The 21,067-nt window shown below is 44.8% G+C and overlaps 1 protein-coding gene across 1 annotated transcript in view; it reads right to left on the reverse strand.

Moving 5' to 3' along the window:
- The window catches only part of LOC144783990 (uncharacterized), a 330,381-nt gene that overhangs the window by 22,594 nt on the left and 286,720 nt on the right, over nucleotides 1–21,067 (reverse strand). Inside the window, exons 13-14 of the mRNA XM_078662705.1 lie at nucleotides 12,188–12,315; nucleotides 5,819–5,888 (exon numbers count right to left, since the gene is read on the reverse strand). Of these exons, the coding sequence (XP_078518831.1) occupies nucleotides 5,819–5,888; nucleotides 12,188–12,315 (198 nt within the window). The remainder of the gene's footprint in view (nucleotides 1–5,818; nucleotides 5,889–12,187; nucleotides 12,316–21,067) is intronic.

Here is a 21,067-nt window from a genome sequence, read left to right on the forward strand (position 1 = left end):
GGAACATGGAGCAGAATCTGAGTATTAGAGCCCGTGGATCGAGCCTGCTCATATCGGGGAATCTTAATTTAAGATAATTTGGGCACTTTCCCTGCAACTTGCGGTTGGCCAGGGTCAGGGCCTTAAATTCGATTCTTCTTGCCACTGGGTCCCAGTGCAGATCCCGCAAGTGCGGAGAGACATGATGTCAAAAAGTAATAAGTTTAATCAGCCTTGTAGCTGCATTTTGCACCATCTGTAATCGTTGAATCGCATATTTCGGCAGGCCGAGGTAAAGGCCCTTGGCGTAGTCCAGCCTGAATGTTACAGTGGCATGGGCTACTAGTTTACGTCAATCTTCTGGTAGCAGATCCAGGAACTTTCGGAGATTTCATTTTTATTTAAGCACCCAGCCGATACCTGTTGAATCTGAGCTGAAAAAGAGAGGTCGTCTTCCCATCTCACCCCCAGATTTTTGGCACTAGAACTGGGAGAAGGCAGGGAACCCATTTCGGTGGGCCACCAGAGATCTGGCGAAGGCACCGGGCCTTTTCCAAAGAAGATCACCTCCGTTTTACCTGCATTTAGTTTTAACTTATTCGTATTTATCCAGGGAGCGATATCACGTAGACAACCCTTAAAATTGTCAAAGGCTTCTGCTGTCTGCTCTTGGTAAGAGAAAACCAACTGTGTGTCGTCGGCATAGGAAATTGCTTTGACACCCCAATTGGCGATTAGGGTGAAGAGAGGGGTCAGATACACATTAAAAAGTAAGGGGCTCTGGGCTGAGCCCTGGGGGATGCCACACCAAAGAGGTTTCGGTTTGGATGAAAATGGGCAGGGAGCGACTTTTTGAGAGCGGTCGCTCAAGTAGCCAGGCCAGCACCTTCCCACCCAGGCCAATGCTTTCCAATGTCTGAAGCAGCCTGGCGTGGTCAACCATGTCAAATACTGCTGATAGATCCAGGAGCACCAGCATTGCTGATGCCCCTGAATCTAGTGCCCATCTTACCGACTCCGCCACCTCTATGAGGGCCATCTCTGTACTAAAACCCGACCGAAAGCCTGACTGTGTTTAATGCAAGACAGCATTACATTCAATGAAGTGGTTCAGTTGCTGTTGAACCAGCTTCTCCAGCATCTTACCGAGTGCGGGTAAAAGCAAAATTTGCCTGAGATTACTAAAGTCTCTTGGGGCTCCGGTGTTTTTTTTTTCAGGGGGAGCAGTGTGGCATGCTTCCAGCAGTCGGGAAAATCTCAGGTATCATGGGATGTGTTCCAGACATGGGTAAGTGTATTAGTCAGGGAGTGAGATCTCATTTTCCATAGTTTGGGGGGACATGGGTCATCAGGAGGCCATGATTTACATTTTTCAATCTCTGTCAGCGCATCATGATGCGAGATTGGAGAACAATTTAGAAACAGCAGGCCCTGCACTCTGACCGAAGATGAATGTAATTTCTCTGTCGCTACAGGGGCAGAGAAGGTGTCATACACCTTTAAGGTTTTATTGTCGAAGAAATTAGAAATGTCTTCGCGCATAGCTGGTGTCGAGGTCACTTCAGTGTCAATTGCTCTTGGCTTAAAGAAAGATTGAACTACCTTAAATACTTCTTTGCCCGAATGGACCACTTTATATATACAGGAAGCAATACATTTTCTTCTGGCCGTTTTTATTGATTTATGTAAGTTTTTCAAGGCATTTTTATAGCATGCCTTTGCTGCGTCGCTATACTTTGATCTCCATTGTCGTTCTAGTCTCTTGCAGCTCCTTTTTTCTTCTCTGAGTGCCTCTGAAAACCACGGAGCAGATGGAGATTATCTGCGCGATAGCATCATTTTTACTGGTGCAACGGCATCCACCGCCGAGGCAATCCAATGGATCATTGCCAGGGCATCTATATTAGGATCTGAGGTAGGGAAAGGAGGGTCTATTTCTAAAATGGGACCCAAGGTTTCAGCCGTTATGTTGTTCCACTTTCTCTTCATAGTGGGTCGCTTACCTCTGCCCTGGCTTAATTTGGCCAGTCTGACTGAAAAGGGGATCAGGTAGTAGTCTGACCAGACCAGGGGTCGAGGTGCTTCCATTGTCGTTTCCTGAATATTGGAAAAAACGAAATCTAAAGTGTGGCCTGCCTTGTGTGTAGGACCTGAGGTCATTTGCAGTAGATTAGCAGCTGCTAACGATGAAATTAGCTGAGTTGCTTGAGGACAGTTGGGATCATTGAGGTGAAAATTAAAATCTCCAAGTGCCATGAAGTATGTATGAGCTAACGATTTTTGGACAATATAATTGCAGAGATCATAAGTGATATTCGCTGCGCAGTCCGGTGGCCTATAAATAAGCGGGCCGGCTAAAGATACCATAGCATTGACTTGGAAGCAGAATTTTAGCCCCTCAATTCCTTGTATGTCGAGGGGGCTAGAAGAGGTCAGTTCCAAGGATTCTTTAAAGATGATAGCCACCCACCCCCTCTTTTATTACCCTCCCTATTTGAGAAGCACATTTTAAAACCAGACGGAATAGCTAAGGTGATAGATGCCATTGTACCTGCGTAAAGCCAAGTTTCAGTTAGGAACATGGCGTCCCAAGATGACTCCATAAGGGCCAACCAGATGTCATCAGCATGTCTAGGGAGGGATCTACAGTTAACTAGGCCGGCCTGGAACAACTCACACTGTTCTGGGAGGATAGCCTTAGAACGGCATATCTCCATATGGGTCCATTTTGTTGGAGTTGCCATATCATTTACTACATTCAAGCCCTGTCCGCACAGCAGGCAACTGGGTGGCAAACCCTTACCAGCCAAATCCGTTAGGCACAGCGCGCAATGGTTATCAACATTATAGGCCATTAGCTCTTCTCTGGACCAGCTGATCCTCTTCACCACCCAACCCCTAACGGCAGCATGGCTGGCGCCGGCCGCGGACGGGTGCAGACGGGCTTACCCCTGGCGCGTCTTTGCGCCAGCAGCGTTCCCGCTGCGCGGCCGGGCACCCTTCTGTTTTTAAACAGTTAAACCGGAAGTGAGGCAATTGGAGGGAGGAGTCGTGTCCCTCTGTGCAACCGGCACTAGTGAGCCATGACGGACAGGGGAACGAGAGGATGACAGATAAAAAATAAGATGTGCAAAAATACAATTGGTTTTAGCAGCAACAGTCAGTCAATACTATTTTAAAAAGTTCGTTAAATCAGCTTTTTAAAAACACTCAGCACATGCGCTACTCACTGCTGCGCAGCAGGGCCCCCATCTGTATTTGAACAGTTAGACCGGAAGTGAGGCAATTGGGGGGGAAGGAGTCACAGCCCTCCGTGCAACCGGCACTAGTGAGCCGTGACGGACCGGGGAGCGCGAGGATAATAGATAAAAAATAAAATGTGCAAAAATACAATTGGTTTTAGCAGCAACAGTCAGTCAATACTATTTAGAAAAGTTTGTAAATCAGCTTTTTAAAAACACTCAGCACACGCACTACTCACACGCGCTCTATCACAAAGAATACAGTAGATTTCAAAAAGCTGAAACTCTGCAAAAGCAACAGTGGTTTGGCCTCCCTATACAATGACCAACATAGGGCTCCAGATATAAATGAAAGATCGAAGCACCAGAGAGGCCTTCCGTTACAACTGTTCCCTTCCCCACTGAGAGTCGAGGCAGTATGGATTCGGATATCAATCCCACAAATTCCTTCAACAGATATCTCCAGAATGCTTAATATATATACCATTCTTCTCTGGAGACCCTCTGAGTAAGATCTTGACATTGCTGCTCTTCTGTGCTAGACTCTTCCCCAAACACCAAAAGGTCTTTAGGGAAATGAGGCATGAAAGGCTCCGTCAATCGAAGGGCTTGCACACAATCGTCCGGTTCCTCTTAACACTCTCAAGCATCATGCCCTTTGAGGCATGAGGTACTGTGCAACCTGCAATCCAGTATTGCCTCAAGCTCGTATTTTTTGTCAAACATCAACTGGCAATGGAAAAGACAGGTGAAAGGCACACGCGCCACTGGATGTATTCTCAATTTATGAGATAGGGCCAAGCGTGAGGCAGAGGATCCCACCAATTGGGTGACAGTAACCCACAAACCGAGGCAAGAACTAAGGATACGACTCAGGATAAAAAGGTGTTTAGTGGAGAGTCAACCCCTGCATGCAGTCTAATAAGTGTGGGCCTGTCGCTTACATCTGTCAAAGAATCATTGTGTCGGATTGAAGTGGACAGCGTCTTTGCGGTAATTGAAAGCCTCTTTTTGTTCAATGTCAAAGGTAAAGTCTGTACCAGACCTGGTAAGTGGCTTTATAGGTGATGCAACCCTGAAAACATATAGAATTTTGCTAATTTCCGAATTTGTTATATGTTCCTCGGAGAGGGCCACTCCAAAACTGCCTTTGCATTATTAGGACCCGTTTATACGCCCTTACAGAGATTACAAAACCTCAAAAGATGGCATAAAATGCTATAATTCCCATATTTTCAATTTTTCGTGTAAGGAATTTAACATAGTATTTCTGTCATGGGTGCGTACATTTAGGATTGAAAGGAACATTCACAAGTGCAATGGAAAGAATGAACCGCACCCAAGTAAACAGAGCAAGTAGGCACAAAAGTCGAACTAATCACGTTTCCCACAGGAGGACAAAAAGGCTGAGTGTCTACGTTTGCATTCTTGATATAGAAGCTTTTTCGGATCATTGTATTTAAAATGTGTGCTTTTATTCGTAGGTTTAGGAGGTTTTAAACGTGCTAATACCCATATTATATATATATATATATATAGCTGCTGTGCTTTAAGTGTCTTTCACTGCTTTGTTAAACTTGCTTTCATATGCTGGAACTGACTTTGGCATTCGATTGTAATTACTAAATTGAGGTTAGACTGCTTTATGAGAACTTAGAGATTGTTGACCTTTGATTGAGCCTCTGCGGGTTGTAAAGAGTTGAATAGCAACCCATGTTGTTGGGCGGTGAAGGAGAGGTCTCAAGGAGGGCGAGCGGTCTGAGGGCCGCTCCTGTCTTGGTCTATCAAACCTCCATGTGAAAAGAAGAGCTGTAGGGAGAATCATCCAGAGGAGCCTCAGGAAGTCACTCTGACTAAAAAGGAAAGACAGACTACGTCCTCAGGATGCAGCAACACCACTATTTATCAGTGGCTCAGCGCCAAAGAATTGTGGATCTCAATCGATCATCGCTAAAGGCCTCTTGCACGGCACGGTATATCCACGTCCTGATGTTTATGGTTCAAGCAGAATACACAAATGCTCCTCACAGACTCAAACACTTTCTACCAGTCAATAACTAATTTAAATGTACTTGCAGCGTGAAAGAGGGTGGGAGGAGAAGGTGCTAAAAAACGTCTCTCTGAAAGCGCCTTCCTTGTCTTCCGTGCTGAAGGATTCCTTTAAAACTTCTTTTACAACCTGCACTGGCCCAACCAACCGCCATCAACAGTTAAGTGCTGGACAAACCATTATAAAGTCAACCTAGTAATTAAATGTACCAGCCAAGTCAAATACAGGAAATAAAAGGTGGTTTCACAAGGCATAGAATGACGTGTAAGACACAGCATCTAAGTAGATATTAGCGCGTAAGACCTCCTAAAACATAGACATATAAGCACGAATTTAAAATACAGCGATATGAAAAAATATGTTTATTAAGAGCTAAAACGAAGGCATTCAGCCTGCTTGGCATCCTGCTTGAAACACAAGATTTGTTCGACTTTTATGCCAGCTTGCTCTCTTTACTTGGGTGTGGTTCGCTCCATTATTCCTTCCAAATGTTCCTTTCAAAGTTTAATTTGTGCAGAAGGAAAGCAGTTAAGCAATTTCTAAGTACCTGGCAGATGTTGACGTTCCCGTGAGCTGCTGCGTGATGTAACAGAGTCCTTCCTTCTGAGTCCGTGTAACTGAAAAACACACGTTTACCAAATTAATGACACCGGGTGTAAGGATTTTGGAAAACAATACAAAATAACTCGTAATAGTGTTTGGCACACTCGCGAATTTGCCACCAACTGTTATAAATATTAGACCAGAAGCGTGAAAGTGAAAATTATTATTTTCTCCTAATTATTGTCCACATTCATGTTTTAACATTTTATGTCTGATTGGCACCCTCGTGATCAACAAGCATTGGCAATGCCAATCGGCTTCGCCTATAAACAGGGCCACTGGAATTATGCAGCAGGGATGGACCAAGTTATGCTTCAGGCTTGAGTACATTATGTGTCAAGTATAGGCAAATTATGCCATGTAGTGCGGCATATTTTATGAAAGAATTACTTCATTATTTTTACATTTTTATGCTTGTTGACACTGCCTGGGCATTGGTTGCACGTCATTAGTACCAATTTAACACAAAAATATAGGGATGTATGACATTACAACGCATGCTTTTACATCGCGTGCCTTTACAACGCGTTTTTTACAACGAAAACCTTTAGAACGCATAGCGCTTTGGGGTGCTGGATAGTGAATAGTTTAATTTACTATTCCAACTCCAGTCCCCATGGACACTAGGGAAGGTGTGGGATAGTAAATTAAACTTATTCCCTATCCTAGAGCGCCCCCCAGCGCAATGCGTTGTAATGGTTTGCGTTGTAAAAGTTGCGTCGTAAAGGCACTGCGTGGTAAAAGTTGCATTGTAAAGAATGTTTCCCAAAATATAGTAATAATCAACAGAAAGGTGACCAGTTAAGCTTTGCAACAGGCTTTCCACTGCACAGCAACACTTGTTGCGTTTAAGTAACTTTTGAACCTTTCAGCTAGAAACAGAATTTGTTTTTGTTATACTCTCCAGATTATGAAGCTAAATGGGTGTTATGCGGCAAATCTATACTAATACGAAAAATGCTGTGGATCCAGAATTGCATAAGTCCAGTGGCCCTACCTATACAAAAAGCAAGACCTATTGGTATTGCTAATGCTTGTTTATTGTAGTCTGTCAAGAACGATGATGTATCTTCCACATTTCTGTTGTTCTTCTAGTGACCAGTCAGTGTCACTAAATGCAGTGATAGAGCAAGCTTCGCATCGCGACTTGCTCGAGTCATGAACCTCGCCCGTGTGTAATCAATTAATAAATTTGTACGTCTTACTAATCTTTATTTTTATATTTGAACGTAGTAGAGGAAGCTTGCGTATGTGTTTTCTAATACGATTAATCCATGTCTCTAAAACATGGCCGCCGCTTGGAAAATTGCTTCTGCGCATGCGTCAGTCACACTCACGTGACCTGACGTAGTTATAAGTTTGGTGGGAAAGGGTGTGCATGCGTAATACACAGCTTTCGGTAATAACGTGGAGCTGCTCTTGTGAGAGTGTATATGTTGCTAACATTTAAACTGCATAGTATATTTTTATAATGATAAGTTTAAAGTACAAAACCAATGATGTGTTTTCATACCGTCATTTCTATGTTTTAATTTGTTTTCGCTTACTTTTCATGTAACCTCGACTCGGAGGGGTGCTGGGCTGGGGAGTCCATCTTGGAGGGTATTTCTGCGCAGAATCGTAGAAGCTGCTATGGCATTGAACTGAGGCCAAAGAAGGTTGATGCCAGAGCCACCCTGGGAAAGAACACCTTCGCCCAGCAGCAGCATCATGATCATGTTCTATTGTAACGAAAATGTATTCTTTCACTGTATTCTGTGCGACTTTCTCATGGGAACCCCAATCTTGCTAGGCGGTGCCCAGAGATGTAAATTAGGCCTCCAAATAGTCTATTCTGATTGGTGTGTTACCCAAATCCTACCTTAGGACCAATCCAAATTGAGGGATTCTGACACTTTGCAACATTGGGGGGTGGTACACCGTCCCAAAACAGTATAACTACCCTGGGTTCACCTAGGGAAATTGTCCGACTTGTCTGGTTTAGCTGACCTGTCACTGACCCAACGCACTCAATAGGTGACTGAAGATACAGAGTACTGCGGAGCACTCTGTCCGAAATTGACCATAGACTAAGGTTTTACTAAACCTTAAAGTGCTGGCGGAGCACTTTGATGGGAGTTCGCTGACCCAATCGGGGTTCTGATCGATAGCTGCAGAGAGGGTGGAGCGCAGGCGTTGCTTCCGAACTGTGGGTGCTGGTCCTGTCCTGAGGGTCCTGTCCTAGAGGGCCTGTCCTGATTCCTAATCTGAGGGTTTCCTGTCCTGTCCTGGGTGTCCATTCTGCACCTGCTGTCCATTGAGGGGTATCCTTCCTTGAGGGTTTCCTGTCCTTAACTGACCCGTGGCCAGGGTTTGGTTTCCACACCAGTCTAGGTAAATATCACTCTGAATCTTGCACCTTTCTGAATTTCTGTCTTTGCTTCAATAAAGACACACCTTTGCATATGTTAATTTTCCATGCTTTTCCCGCAACCATTTGAAATCATAAAGTCATTTGCATTGTTTTCGTAACGTATTCCTATGTTACCCTACCTGTTAGAAATTATATTTTGCATTGCGGTTTGTCATTTCCTGATATGGTCTAGAACCTCCTTGCTTAAACTGTCTAAAGAACTTTTGCCCTAAATGCATATCATATTCCCGTTGCATCTCATAACAGAATTTCAATGGTTACCCTGACTTTATTTCTCTATAGTTATGTACTTTTCATTATCTTGATTATTGATTGTCTTATTCTTGTAAATCTAATGATTTCTGAGAACGAACTTTAGATAAAGACTTTAAAACTTCCAGTTGTCCGTGGTCATTTGAAAGAAATTGAATGTTATTTGTTGGGTTTGTACTTTGCTGCCTTTCATTTTACAGCTAGCTCCCTGATCCATTGTGGTCATAGGTACCCGTGTCGGTGGATGGTAAGTCGGGTACGCTGAGGAATAACGAAAGGAACTCACAAAATTTGATAGCAGACCGTGAGGTCATCCGATCAATGTATATGGTGATTTGAAATATATGGGCCCGAAGCCGAAAGCGGCGAAATTATTGGTCGGGTGACCCGCGCGCTCTATCAGCAGTATAGAGGTTTGTTTAGACCCACATTTTGCAATGCTGTGCTTAGAGCAGGCAGAATCAGGAACCTACAGATGGTGAAACCAATGAGCTCCTGTGGGGGGATCAAACATATAAAGGGAGGAAAGCAACAAATAGGAGCAAGGCAACTGAGATTGACAAGAAAGCCATCTAATCTTGAGCAAGGATTGGCTTTGTGGAGTGTGGTATACAATGCTGTCTCCAGACAGATAGCTGGATCTGTCTGTAGTGAGACTGCAATAAAAATGTGTCATTTCTTAAACATACATAAGCAATTGCCTTGATGGACTCTCAAAACAGTAAAGGTGACTGTTACTTTGAGGATTATTTTATTATTTGATGTATGTGATAACGCATATTACATGCTATACAGGAAAATGTGACACAACAACTCTACTGAATGTACTTAATTACACCTCAGGAATTGAAACATTTTCCATTAGAGTACAGATAAGTTGCGTAATTCTCAAAATATTTCTCTGTGCAAGTCAGACTTGCATGAAGAAAAAAATCTCAGTATCTGCCGGAAAAAAAGTAACAGGTGAGTTTCTAAGGCATTTTAGCATTTTGAGGTGCCACTTACACATGCATGAAATTGCAAAAAACACAGTTGATGGACAGAATGTAGAACAATGTCATACATTCACCCCAGTACAACCCCAGTACAAGGATCTGGGCCTAAATCCATCGTTTTTTTGCATTCCACACCACCCTGGGTTAGACACTGGCTATATGCAAATCAGCTCTGACCCTGTGCCTCACGGGAGCAGTCCAGTCCGAACTACCAAGCCATGTCTTTCCCAGACCGGAATCAAGCATCCAAGGACCGGTTTCTGGCTATCAGCCTTCATCAGTTAAACACACGTAAGATACCAAAGGTCTCAGTTTCAGCCTTCATCAGCCTGGATAGCTTGACTCCAGTGGTGTGGAGAGCCTGGGACTCACGTCTGAGCATACCCAGCCCACTCGGGGTGAAAATTGCAAAAAACACAGTTGATGGACAGAATGTAGAACAATTTCATACATTCACAAGGTACAAGGATCTGGGCCTAAATCCATCTTTTTTTGCACTCCACACCACCCTTACACATGCATAACATTTGAAATTAATTTCATTGCTCTGAATTTGTTAGTGACACCAAAAGAAGTAGTTGTGTGATAATGCTGCATATGGTCATAACGATGGTCAGGAAAATGTAATGTGCTAAAGTGGTGAGTGGCCACACGACCATCACTTTGATGGAATTCACCAACATTTGCTGTTATTCCGCAAAGGGTCTGACCTTGCCACTCTGCCATCTACTGTGTAGACTGCATGCTCATGGGCTGCTGTCATTGAAGGCTAGGCCTCTATGACCTAACAATGGCTCGATTCAAGTTAGGGCCTCCTGCATTGTGGGCAGATTTTAAGATTTTTGATTAGGCTGTCGATGGTTTCCAGTCCAGCCCTGTTTCCCCACAGGGCACATGCTGTTTGTTGTAAGTGTAGGAAAGCACATTAAACACTCTACTATTCCCAAGGTTTGTGTGTGAAAAGCAGATTTTACACAGAGAATGTGTTTCTTGCTAGAGATAAAGCATTTGAAGATATTTGTACAGTTTTGCAGTTGTCCTAATCATATGCGTTGAATTTCCACATTGAGGACAAGCCACCCCCCCTGTGATCTTCACTTTGGTCCTTTCAGCAAGATGCTTGCCTGCTTCCTCCATCATCCTTCTCTAGTACTTTTCCACTAGTGGGCCACCAGCTGAGAGTTAGTTAAATGTCTGAGAGGTAGAAAATCTTATGCAGGTCCAGGCATTAACATAATTACGAAAAGAGCCATCTCTGCTGTTACTATTGCCTCCGTTGGTAGCAAGAAAGAGTGCTGCACCATTTAGGACACCCACATCTCACCACCACAAATTGCCAGCGTACCGGGTAAGGTCCTATCCGTCATCGCCCTTCCTATTTATGTCGCTTGAACTTGTTAAAAAGAGATAAGCAGGCCATGGTGCTAGGAGGTGGACAAGAAGTCCACAGTGAGAGGCTGCTTAACCTTACCTGCTGCCTAAAAAGTGGTACATGAAGGAAAAACAGGCCACTTAACCATCTTCTTCGTTTTATAAATAGCACTTTATATATAATTTGCTGCCCTGGGAGTGATGATTTTTTTATTTTAAAAATGTAAAATAGGATACTTCTTGACTCTAGTCCAAGATATATTGACAACATACAAAATTGTTTTTGTATATTGGCAGTACCACTTGGACTACAATTGAGTTATTGGCAACATACTCTGGGGCTTCTTTACAAGTCCCTTGCACCAGCGGTGCGTCACTTTTTCCCATGTTATATAAGCCAGTTTTTATCTTTCTTTTAAAATGTTCATGATTTTAATGTACTATTTATGGTATCCGCATCATGAAGACTTTACTACTATTACACCATGTATTCATATATTATGAAACATACGAACAAACAATATGAGCTCACACAATGGTCAGTGCAAAAATCAATTAATTTTGGATCACAGAGTTGTTCAGCAACGAATGTTAATGGCCTGAATCTGACTTACATGCCCTGAAAGACTTTAAGGGATCAATGAGATACATCAGTGTCTGGCTTCACCACCTATTCCCCTGTCAGCATACTAATGTACTGCTGACCACTACTCAAGCCTTCCCTCATTTTCTCTAGTCAAGCATTGTCAAATCAGGATAATCTGCAGAAGTGGACTGAAGGCTGAATTTGACATATCAACAGAAATCTATAAAAGTCCTACTGATACCATAGAATACAAGTTAGTTAGAATTCTGGTTAGATTGAAATGTTGTACTCGCCCGCCCATTTTTCGAATTAGAATTCCTGTATGCTAGTACAAAATGTCAGACTTTTCCGAAAAGTACATAATAAAGACCTAGAATTGAGATTCTCACTTAAAAACGTCAAGTTGCAGGAATTCCAGTGGAAATTGACCTTTCGGCACTGGTGTACTGACCAAATACTAGAGCGAGGCAGGGAAAAATGTGGGTGTGGTGAGACTGGGAGTCATTAGTAAGATTAAAAGGGGGTTTCAGAGCACAGCCAGTAGCATTTTGTTAAACTGACTGTCTCGCGGGGTAGTTTCCTCGTGTTCATCACAGCAGTGATGCTAAGTGCACTAATGCAAATATCTGAACATTCGCACGATGTACTGTTGAATGATGTTGCTAATTTATAAAACACAACCATTAGTGATAATACCTCAAAAGAGAAAAGTTATCGTGGCAAAGTGTTTCAAGCAGGTGGGAATGGTTTGTCTTGATGTAATCCACCGCACTGTAAAATAGACCACTGGAATCGGAGTATTCATTATCTTCATCTAAACCCATCTAGGATAAAGAAAAATATTGTATTATTTATTTTAAAGTCTCTAGGTTGAAATAGTTGTCTTCGTAGTTTTCACACGTAAACCTAATGAGAAAGTGTGCAACATTTGTATTTACATGTTTTTAGGCGATCAATTTTATTGTGGACCACTACAATAAGTGACAATATATTCAGGAGCGGCTCCTACGCAATGGCGGAGGAGCATCGCCCACTGCCTCAGAGCCAGCAAATGAAAAATTAAATGATATACATCATCGTTTTATTTTTCACCTGCTGGCTAAGCCAGCGTGTGTAGGGAGTGGTGGGGCCATGAGAGGGGACAGTAGGACTGGTTTGAGCACTTCTAAGTACGCATGTGTGTTTGACCGGCCATCTTAGGCTGGCCAAACACACATGCGCACTTAGGTTTCTCCAAACCAGCTGTATTGAACAGCCATGTTGGAGAAGTAGCACAGACTCCCTGTGCCTGAGCAGAGCATCAAACCAGCCCGCTCAGGCCAATCCCCACGCTGCTCTCATAGATTGAGAGCAGCGCGGGGCGGTTCCAGTGTCTGCTGCGACCAGGAAGAACACCGAGGCGTGACGCGGGAGGCTTCAGGTGAGTCTTGCTTTTTCTTTTTCTTTATTATTAATCCCCCTGCGCTCCCTTCACCTGCCCCACCACCCGCCCCATCACTTTTTGTTTGTGGAAGCCACCACTGAATATATTTACCATAAATTAACATTTTCGATCCACTATAAAGATATTAAAATTTACAAATGATTAAACAGGAAACCAGGGCTGAGCGGAGGGATCTTTGGGGTGCGTGGAACGAGAGGCGGTGGTTCATGTAGGTTGGTCCAGTGTAGTGTCTGCAGGCATTGGGTGATGTGGTGAGGTAGGTTGAGGACTAGTCTGGCAGAGGCGTTCTGGACGTTCTGAAGTTTGCGGCTGAGTTTCTTGCTGATCCCGCCGTACAGTGTGTTGCCGTAGTCCAGTCTGCTGCTGATGAGGGCATAGATGACGGTTTTCCTGTGCTCGATACGAATCCAGTTGAAGGTCTTTCATAAAGACTGAGGGTGAGGAAACAGGAGAAGGAGACAGTGTTGATTTGGCTGTCCATTTTGAGTTAAGGGTCCAGGAGGGGAACATCCTTTACAAGGCGGGTGTTACCCCGCAGTACTGTTACGATGCGTCTTTTACAACGCAAGTCGTAACCACGACTTGCGCTGGAGGGCGCTCTAAGATAAGGAATAGTAGATTTACTATTCCAACACCTTCCCTACTGTACGTAGGCTGGTGTTGGAATAGAAAATTAAACTATTCCTAAGTCCGCACCCCTACAGCGCAAGTCGTGGTAATGACTTGCGTTGTAAAAGACGCTTTGTAACGGTACGCGTGGTAATACCACGCGTTGTACCGTCGTACATCTGTCCAGGATGATAGAGTTGGCATGCGTGGTCAGTGGGGGAGGGAAGGGTCCAGAGGGCGGGTGCCAGCTGGTGTCATTCCAGGCGTCGGGGTGTGGCCCATGAGTACTTCAGTTTTGTCCAAGTTGAGTTGTAGGCAGCTGTTCTTCATCCACCTGGCACAGTGTAAGAAAATTATAGCTAGAGACAGATAATGACCAAGGACTTATATAACGAAAATACCTTTATATTAAAAGTGAGAGCATGTGAGAATACATTTTCACATGTGGATAAACTAACCACCCTATTCTAACAGATGTGTGCACACAAGATTCAATATCAAAATAAATTTTATTTTCTTATTTTCTTATTTCATATATTATTCATAGTTTACTTGATAAATGACATATTGACATATTCATATAAAATTTATGATCATGATTTCAAGAAATTTATATCATCAAAATAGCATGATTGTGCATATATCAAATACGATAGACGGAAGGTTGGTGGAGGCAGTGCGGCAGATGTCTACAACGCGCGTTTCGGCATACGTGCCTTCTTCAGGTAGCCGTCTATTGCACATAGAATGATAGACTGAAATGTTGATGATGTACTATAGCTGCCAAGAATGGTGAATTCTAGTGGCTGAAAATGTAGAGGAGTGAGGTCACACAAGAATAGATGTTCACATTATCACTGTAAATTCCGACCATATGATCAAGGGGAAAAATGTCCTAGTATGAGCCGCAAGGATGTGCTGTAGTTAAAGTTCCAGTTTTAAGCGGGTCATAAGGCGGTCGATTAAAAGCCATGGCGCCAAAACTGAATATGGAGTCGCGTCAGCTGTGATTAAGCGAGGATATATTCCTGAATTATCGGATAGGTATGAACGAATCTCCCATGTAGCCGGGGCGCCGCAGACCAGGGAGGATTTACCAGATACAAAACCGTCTAAATCATCCACCTGGCGACAGCTTCCATTCCTTCCTAGAAGTTGTGTTTGGAGATGTCTGGCTCGTTTTATAGTGAGAGAAGGAGTTGGGTGTCGTCTGCGTAGGATACAATGTTGTGTCTGTGGGATCTGATGATGGATGTGAGCGGGCCAAGTAGAAGTTAAACAGGGTTTGGCTGATGGAGGATCCTTGGGGAACTCCGCAGGTGGTCGGTGTGGGAAGGGTTGGAGTCTGACCCGCTGCATTCTGCCAGATAGGAATGAGCAGATCCAGTCGAGGGCCTTGTTCCGGATTCGCACATCGTGTAGTCTGCGGGCTAAGGTACAGTGAGCTACAGTGTTGAAGGCTGCGGAGAGGTCCAGGTGGATGAGGGCCACAATCTCTCCTCTGTTGAGGAGGGAGCGGATCACATCTGTTACGGCGAGAAGGGTGGTTTCAGTGCTGTAGTTTTTCCTGAAACTGGACTGGGAGGAGTCGAAGATGTTTTCTTCTATGGAGGAGGCGAGCTGGCTGTTGACAGCTTTTTTGATGAATTTTGGCGGGTACAGGAGTATGGAGCTTGGTCTGAAGTTTTTGAGATCGGTGAGGTCTGCTGAGGATTTTTTCAGGAGAGGGTTGATCTTGGGGTGTTTCCAGTCGGAGAAGGAGGCGGTCTTGAAGGAGCCGTTGATGATTCAATGAAGCTCTGGGGCGATGATGTCAGCAGCTCTGTGCTAGATGTGGTGAGGGCAGAGGTCCGTGGGGGCCCCAGAGTGGGCTGACTTCATATTCTTCAGTGTGTCATTGATGGAGATGGCTGTCCAGATGTCGAGTGCAGGCTGCATGGTGTAGGGAACGGTGGGTGTAGGTTCAGCTTGTAGGTTGTCGTTGTCAAAGTTGTTATAGATGGTCCTGATTTTGTGGTGGAAGAAGGCACTGAGTCTGTCGTACAGTGGCGGCTGGTGACATTTGAAAGTGGTGGGGCGTAAAAGGCTTGGCATACAGCACCGTAGCGAGCGAGCGAGAACAACCTGAGGGGGGTTAGGGGGGAATGTCCCCCCGAGAAAATTTTGAGAAAAAGAGTGGAAAATGGTGCATTTTCAAGCAAATTTGAGAAAGCAGGAAGGTTAATAAAGCAATTGTGAAAGTGTAGTTATTACATTAATAAAGAGAGGTCATATAACATAGGTAGCTGCTGGAAGGTGATTTGTGGAAAGGAGAAGATCTCTGTGAATAAAGTTAGGAGGTGATTTGTGGAAAGGAGGAGATATTTGTGTTGTTAGAAGAGTGATGATCAAATAATCCAAAGGACTAGACGAAGACACCGAGGAATGAAAATAGACCCACCACAACTATGGATTGTACACCCAAGAGTGGTATGAGCAGGGTGACTACTACCAGGAGATCTAGAAGGAGTGACCAGGGGCAAAGGAAATGAATCTGTCAATGCCATGCTGGTCACACTTGGTAGTAAGTCACAGGTGCGGTGGAATGGTTGCCTAGGTCACAGGCTGCTGAGATATTATAGAGTCCACCTTGGTTATGGTGAGCTGTGACGAGGAAGCTGCACGCCTGTGTGTGAGTTATCTAGAGTGGGGTGGAGTTGGAGGGTTCAGTCGGTGGAGAAAGGCACCAGAAAATGTGACCCACATGAACACTGGGCGCCCAAGAAGCATGAGGGGTGGGGAGTTTGTTTCTGGGCGCACAGTTCTTAGGATCCTTGCTAGCCGTGTAAACCAACATGATGGGCACCCCTATAGAAGGTAATAAGGGGTATCTGAGTCTCCCATAGGTCTCACAGATATTCATTGACCGTGGGCTAAACCGGGGACCTATGAAGGATTGGGGGCCCTCCGAAAGGTTTGGCTCCCCCAATGCACCACCAGTGCTGCAGGGGCCAGCGTTACACTCCTAATCCTTGCTAGCACTTCCCACACATAATGCTTCTCTGATGCTTATGGATATTGGTAATTATCACAAATTTGAACTGCTACAACATTAAGATCACAAAAGATATTTCTCTTCTGTGTATATTACCTCTTGGTTTGCTTGTAAAATTATCATCTTTCCTCCAGTTCTACCCAGTCAATCGGCTGTTTGTCAAACAGAACAATATCTTCAAGTCACTAATGGCCTACAGGCTTCTTAGTTTGTTCTGCCTGTTTTTCCCTGGGCAGGGCAGTAGATTGTGTAAGCAAGTTCAATACCTCACTCTGTTATCTATTTCAGTTCTAGCCCATTCCAACACGCCATCCTCTTAAGGTGGGATTGCTAAAACATGGAGAGTGGGATGTAGTACTGAAATAAAATGGATAGAATTGTAAGTTTAGTTTGAAAAAACCCAAAAGCGAAGTTCTTTTATTCCAAAGATATTTCATGAGCTCTGCAACACCCCCAAGTGCGCACCCTAAGGGAGAACTCCCTAACACTATAAGCGCTAAGGTTTTATGCCACCCTACATATTCTTTTTTTCTCACAGCAGAGCTTATTTTTATTAGAACAATATTATGAGTTTGTTGAGCGATGGCTAGGCGTCTATTCATTTCCTGGCAAAATAATAACCTTTATTTATAAATAATCTACCTAGAAGTGAATTGTAAAGTGTAATTTAGGTGCACATGTATCTAAAATAATATATTTCTACAAATACTGCATTTTGATTTTCTCACAAACGGCGGAGTACACTTGTCGTAGAAGTTCTGGAAAAAGTTTTAGACTCTGAAGGGTTAATATTTCTCCTGACAGAGGATTCTGAGCAGAAAAAAACGTACAGGATAAGTGCTCCCTAAGGGACCAAACCACAGATTACAGATTTCTGCACTGCCACTTCAGTAAAACCGAGTCCTGGATAAGATTGTGTGTAACCACCTGCTTAATCCTTAAGTGCAGGCGCACTGTTTACCCAAGCTCCACTAACTAGGGGAAATATCGGCTGTGCTGCAACTGATGAAGTGAAATCTCCTAATACCTTCATGCATTAATAAGAAAGAGACCTCTTTTTCCGTTAACTCAGATACTGAGAATAGCAATTTCCACTTTCACTAGAAATGTTTTTTTGTTCCTAAAAAACAATCCACAAATTAAAACACACACCAGCTTATATATGCAAAATGAACTCACACTGCAACCATAAAAACGATACCAAGTTGACATATTTGCAATATGATTTTAACAATGACTTTTTAATGCTTGTTGGATTCACTGTCCGTTTAGGGCTGTTTTCAGTTCCAGTTGCACTGTGCGCCTATCAAAGACCTTACCTTGATAATATTATAGAATCCATGCCGTTTTGTCAGTCAGCCAGTCCAACACACCTTAAACGGCAAAATATGCTCTAAATAAGGAGTGATTAGTGCACCTTTGCAGAACACAAACTGACGAAATATAAGTTTTGATTGCAGTACCAAAGTCAGTTCTGCTCATTTTCGACCTTGGAAGGACTGTGCCTGAACAGTCCTGTCGGATTAGATTAAACCTGTGATTTTAGCACCGATTGAGTTGGAGGATATTATGCCCCAATGGATGCACCGCTACGGCAGTAGGATCTGTGTTTGACATGATTATAGATTAGAATTCTGACAGGTCTACTAAGCCCTTCATCATGCTTAGGCCGGTAAAATCATTAACATTGATTAGGGTAGCAATAACAGCTGTTATTGCAGTGCCAAATACTGCTCAGGGTGACCGGCGCACTACATATACATCAATGTATCATCTATGATGCTTCACGGTGATCTAGTGATCGAGGGTGGATTCTTACCATGTGACCACAAGTAAAGAAAAGAAACCTGCTTAGCATGATGACATGGACGGAAGTGGGCCAATACGCTTCCTTCGCCTTTGCTGCGTGTTCTTACTGTACACGCACCCGCTATAATATAGTTAATGTTGTGTGTTTAGGTTAAATGAGTAAATGAAAGTGCTTTACGTTTGTGAACCCTACAAGGCAAGGGGACACTCCATTGGAAACTACAACAGGTGACACCAGCGTGTGATGAATCTGAAGTGCGCGCAAAACAAGATGCCCCTTCACCATTTTCATTAAAAATCACCAAAAAGGTGTAAATCTCGGAGGGGAAGGTCACTGCGTAGTTTGGGAGCTGACAAAAGAAACGAAAACTGGAAGGTACTCAGGGAAGACGAGGCAGGAGAGAAGGAGACACAGCAGAGCAGCACAGAAGGACTGGGGAGAGGAACAGAGACATGGGGAGCCAAAGAGGGAAGGGAAGGCACAAATAAAAAGCATAAAAAAACTGAATCCACAATGTAAAGAAAATGGTAAACCATTTATTAAGAGGAGAAGTGCAAGAACAAAGAGGTAAAGAAAACGAGGACGAATATAATAAGCACGTTGAATAAATTGCATTACTTAGAGGCTTGTGGCATTACAAGGCGCCCCACAGCATCCCCTGTCCCAGAAATGTCAAAAATACCCCAGAGCCAGCAGCGCCCTCTCAACCAAAGCTGCCGTGGTAACCGAACCCGTGTGCTGCCTTTCCTCACATAAGTTTTGAAATAAAGGCGGGGGCAGAAAGCCTGACAGGCTGCAGCGAGGCTGGGACTTCACATGTCGTGACTAATAACTTCTTGACAACCTCTTTCACAGTCACGGTCGCCGGCCGGCATTACAGGTGGGTGGGGGGTTGAACTGGGGTTGTCGCGCCGCGCGGGGGGGGACATGAAGGGGGGGGGGGTCTTGGCGGGAGAGGTTTAGTGAAAAAATATATATAAATTAAAACTTACCGTCCCGCGCCGTCTTCTGAATGGGTCCGACTTCTGCACCACCCACGCTCGGCACCAGTGCTGAACTCTGCGCAGTGTATTTACTCAGCCAATCCTGGCACAGCTTAACAGTGCCACTGCGCCAGGATTGGATAACGAGCAGGGTGAATACTGCCCATGTGAGACCCGGGTCCCCAGGTCTCTGCCTGTCTGCCAGCTAGAGGGGAGGAGGAGGGGGGAAGGGACTACCGCGTGTGCGCATGCGTGGACCAGCCGTAAAAAAGGACTAGTCCAAAATGCGCACACACTGTGCTGCCTGCTGCGCTCCTATTTCTGCTCAGCTGGCGCTGTCATTCACTCTCGCAGCCCCGCCCCCACACCATTCTGCGATGTCCGATTCTGCTTGTCCTGGTACAGGCAGCTGGCTCTCATTGACGCACGCACGCAGACTGTGAGTGCGCTTCTTAGGATCATTTATTTTTCAATCACTGCACTGCACATACTTAATAAATGCGCGAAGTAACGACGGTGACTAGTGGGGCAACGCCCCAACGCCCCCAATGGACCCACCGCCACTGCTGTCGTAGAGGTCCTGGGAGGAGGGATGTCTGTTGTCTCATTGTTGGGTTGGGCGAAATTCTTTGATGATGCTGAAGAGTTCCTTGCTGTTGTGTGCGTGGGTGGAGATTCTGTCCTGGAGTGCTTTCTTCCTTGTGTATCTGATGAGCTTATGGTGGGCTTCTTTGAAGTTGTCAAGGTCTGTTGTGTTTTTGGAGTTCCTCCATATCTTTTTGAGCCATATGCAGGTTTGTCTCGATTCTCAGAGTTCGACGGAGAACCAGCTGGTTCTCTTGGCGTGTGGGTTGGTAGTTTTCTTGAGGAGGGCGATGGTGTTGGCGCAGTTGGTGAGCCAATTGTGCAAGGTTCGGGCGATGGTGGTTGGGTCATCGTCCTCGGCGGTGGGAGTGGAGCTGCTGAAGGAGGCGGTGAGCCGGTTGTTGGGGATCTTGTTCCAATTCCTGCATTGGAGCTGGTGTGGACGTTTGCGGGTGGTGTTGGTTTTGAAAGTGAAGTCGATGCAACGATGGTCCGTCCATGGGAGGTCCGAGGTGTGGAGTTTCCTGCTGTGAAGATGGGGTCGAGGGTGTGTCCTGCTGAGTGCCTGGGTTCTGGTACAATCTGTTTGAGTCCGATGGTGAGGAAGTTGTCTAGGAGGGAGGAGGAGTTGGGCTCTTGGAGGTTGTCGAGATGGAGGTTGAGGTCTTCAAGCAAGGTGTAGTTGGTGGAGATGATGACTTGTGGGGTGATGCTGTCGGTGATGGAATCAGCGAAAGGTCATCTAGCGGTCAAGGGGGTCTGTAGATGAGGGTGCCTTGAAGGGTGGTGGTCGGGTTGGTCTGTATCTTAAAGTGAAGGAGATCCATCAGGTCAGTGGGCCCGGGGGTGTGGGTGCCCAGTCGGAGGTTGAATATGTGAGCAATGGCGATGCCTCCTCCTGGGCGGTAGGGGCGGTCTTCTGGGTGATCTTGTTGCCTTCGGGATGATAATCGCGATGTCAGGTCCCAAGGCGGTGTTCGTCCAGGTTTCTGTGAGGAATGCGACATCGGGGGAGGTGCTGTTGCTGAGGTCCTAGAATTCCACGCGTGTCTGTGGTGGGAGCGGATGTTGAGTAGGATTCATTGCAGGGTTTGGGGTGCGGTGGAGTTGT

This window comes from Lissotriton helveticus, chromosome 10 (genome assembly GCF_964261635.1).
Source record: "Lissotriton helveticus chromosome 10, aLisHel1.1, whole genome shotgun sequence".
NCBI classification, from domain to species: domain Eukaryota; kingdom Metazoa; phylum Chordata; class Amphibia; order Caudata; family Salamandridae; genus Lissotriton; species Lissotriton helveticus.